Raw genomic sequence first — 3,268 nt, 5'->3', positions numbered from 1 at the left:
ATGTTAAAATAAGAAGTAGACTTATTGAGTTGTAATGTTTTTATTTACTTGGGACATTGATACACCTAATAATTGGGACAGGGAATTGGGATCCATTTTGTACAGGATATGATTCTACTTTGTCCCAATTATTATCCATCTCAGTGTCCCAAGTAGGAATGCACATTTTCCCTATGGGGATGGTGCCCCGCGGGGACCCGCCCTTAATGGGGCGGGGATTCCCCGTCTAAACGAGAAACGAAGATCAAATTTTATCCCCGAATGTTAAACGGGGCAGGGACGGGGACCCGTTTAATTTATTAATTATTTTTTATTAATATTTTATATTTTATAAATACGTTTGTATTTTTTTAGTATATTAATATTATTTTTACAATTTTTGAAGTTGTGTTTTTGTATAATAATTACTATATTGAATAGTAAATAATATACTATATTGAATAGTAAATAATATGTAATATTTTATCTTTTATGTAATTTAATAATTTTATACAATTAATTATTTATAATAAATTTTATTTTTACAATAGGAGATTCCCCGCCCCGTCCCCAATGGAGAATAAGCGGGAATGGGACGGGGATGGAGATTAAAATCTTTAATAGGGATGAGGACGGAGAGAGTACTCCCGGCTAATTCCCCCGTGTGCATCCCTAGTCCCATGCCAACAAAAACATTACAACTCAATTAAAATTGAACATCTACTTTTAACAGTTTAATACACTTTAACCATATAATCTACCGTTTTCTTTTAACATATATGTAAACTGTTTTCTTTTTTCAACATATTCAACTATTGTAATTAATACATACCTAACTTTTTAAGAAATAGAAAAAAAAAAATACAATCCCTAACATATGTTTTATGGTATACATAAAATGTATATTAATTTAAAACAATGATCTAGGACTTATCTTAATAGAGTTTTGTTATTTCAAAAATAAATTCATTACTTTTTTTTGTTTTAATTTAACTTACACTTGAATATACATGTTGAATGAAAAACAGTTAAACATATATGTTATAAAAAACGATAGATTGGATCGGTTAATATGTATTAAACTGTGGAATTTTAATTGAGTTGGTTTCATTGTAGCATTTCTCTACTTTATGTAACATTAAATGTAAGTGTAAATTATAATATCTAGCTAGCTAGATAGGTTAATTAATGAAGCTAGGATCGCCTATAAATAGCCGTGAAACCCTCTTTCAAAAAGCACACACACAACAAAACTACTCAAACTTGCTACTTGTCATACCTTAGAAAAGGAGAAGAAAGATATGAAGTACTTGAGCAGCCTTATCATCACACTATGTTTAGCTAATATATTATGCCTTGGATTGGTTTATGCAGATGAAAGACCCGATCACCAATGTGGGCCTAATCTAGGAAATCCTCCATGTGGAGACGGAAGGTGTTGCAGCATCCATAACTTTTGTGGTAGCGGATCTAGTTACTGCAGAGGCGGAAACTGCCGATACCAGTGCTGGTTCGCAGCAGCACCGACGACTGGTACTGGTCTCCCTCGTGATAATTCTGTAACCAAAATAGTCACCAAATCACTCTACAACGAAATGTTTAAACATAGAAGTGATTGTCAAAGCCAGGGCTTCTATAGCTACGAGGCTTTCATCACTGCCACTCAATCCTTTCCTGGCTTTGCTACTACTGGAGATGTCTCAACTCGTAAGAGGGAACTCGCTGCTTTCTTTGCTCAAACCTCTCAACTAACCACTGGTAAGTTACACGTACATAAAGATTACGACATCATTTATATTGTGAAAATTAATCATCTAACCATGTTTTATTGTTCACACTAAATTGGTAACCAGGATTGAGAATCAATTAGCAATGAGTGGAGTAGCCCATGTTCTTATATATGACTCAATTTTCTACCATTTATTCTACGTGGGACAATGTTCATAATATACCCCCTCAAGATGATGGCTACTTTTTGCTCATCAATCTTGAACCGTATTATATTGGACATGATCACTATCTGTATAGATATGGATCGGATATGATCACTTGCCCGCAAGTAATATGGCTCTGATACAAGTTGAGAAATTATTTGAGAGAAAGTGAGCTTGAGTAAAAACTGTTACTCAGCTATAAAGAATGATTGTATTTATATAGAAAGTTCAATAAAATGCATAAACAGAATACTACTTTGATTACGTATTATAATTTGTAATTTCATGCTATGCTTGTACAGGCTATGGTCCTAGTGATCCACATGCGTGGGGATATTGTAGTATCAATGGGACTGTTCACACAACAGCTGGGAATGATTATTGCACTTCCTCTAAGTGGCCTTGTGCTCCAGGCAAAAAATATATTAGCAGAGGACCTATCCAACTCACTCAGTATGTGATATATATATAAATCTCAATAGCCAGCTATAGTAAATTAATGAATTAATTAAATTAAATCTTATCGATATTTAATTTTATAATTTCATATTAATATTATTCATGTTTCAGCAACTACAACTACGGACTTGCCGGTAAGGCTCTTGGAGTAGATTTGATAAAAAATCCAGATTTGGTGGCCATAGACCCTGTTGTTTCATTCAGAACAGCCTTGTGGTTTTGGATGACTAAGCATGACAGTAAACCAGCTTCTTGCCATGATATTTTGATCAATGCTAATTCTAAAACTAATGATCAAGTCTCCTCAAGCTACGTTGCCATAGATAAAATAGTAAACGGCAATTCTCAAATAGTCCAAACTGAGCTGGGCGAAAGTAGCAGAGTTTCTAATAGCATTGGGTACTATAAAAGATATTGTGATATGTTAGAAGTGAGTTATGGAAAGCTCATATGATAATATGTATGAGAAGACCCTGTACTACGTAGCTCAAGAAAAGAAATAAAGTGGAATGGTTCTCCCCATTTTCATATAGGAGATTGAGAGATCATGTAATGTCACCTTACTATATGTATTTGTGTCGAGTGATCATATACATATGTAAAGTGCTTAAATATATATATGCTGATAAAATAAATGAGCTACATAAACTTTTTACGTACGGACCTTTCAATAGTTTTAGTTATTCTTTTTTAATTATTATTATAAAATCGATAGAAGTTGCAAGTGGATGATATCCTCTTGTCTTGGTTCAAGTGGATGAACGGACATGTCAGATAGGAACAATAAAACAGAAAAAAAAGAACATTGCTATTAGCAGATGTGGAGCCAAGACTAGATGTCAAGGTGGCCAAACTATATTAATAGTTAAGTAACAAATATTTCAAATACAATAGTA

At 33.4% G+C, this 3,268-nt stretch overlaps 1 protein-coding gene across 1 annotated transcript; it reads left to right on the top strand.

Moving 5' to 3' along the window:
* Positions 1-1,154: 1,154 nt before the first annotated feature.
* Positions 1,155-3,033, top strand: LOC115712540 (mulatexin). The gene is made up of 3 exons (XM_030640832.2): positions 1,155-1,737; positions 2,216-2,366; positions 2,484-3,033. Exons 1-3 carry the CDS (start codon positions 1,281-1,283, stop codon positions 2,824-2,826), a joined length of 951 nt encoding a protein of 316 aa, XP_030496692.1. The 5' UTR covers positions 1,155-1,280; the 3' UTR covers positions 2,827-3,033.
* Positions 3,034-3,268: the final 235 nt, after the last annotated feature.

Source organism: Cannabis sativa, chromosome 4, assembly GCF_029168945.1.
Source record: "Cannabis sativa cultivar Pink pepper isolate KNU-18-1 chromosome 4, ASM2916894v1, whole genome shotgun sequence".
NCBI classification, from domain to species: domain Eukaryota; kingdom Viridiplantae; phylum Streptophyta; class Magnoliopsida; order Rosales; family Cannabaceae; genus Cannabis; species Cannabis sativa.
This window is presented reverse-complemented; position numbering and strand designations above follow the sequence as displayed.

Bases quoted from the DNA above. Each gene is read 5' to 3' on its own strand.
- LOC115712540 (XM_030640832.2), top strand. From the start codon at position 1,281: ATGAAGTACTTGAGCAGCCTTATCATCACACTATGTTTAGCTAATATA. The intron at 1,738-2,215 runs GTAAGTTACACG...ATGCTTGTACAG, and splicing joins AACCTCTCAACTAACCACTG to GCTATGGTCCTAGTGATCCA. The intron at 2,367-2,483 runs GTATGTGATATA...TTCATGTTTCAG, and splicing joins GGACCTATCCAACTCACTCA to CAACTACAACTACGGACTTG.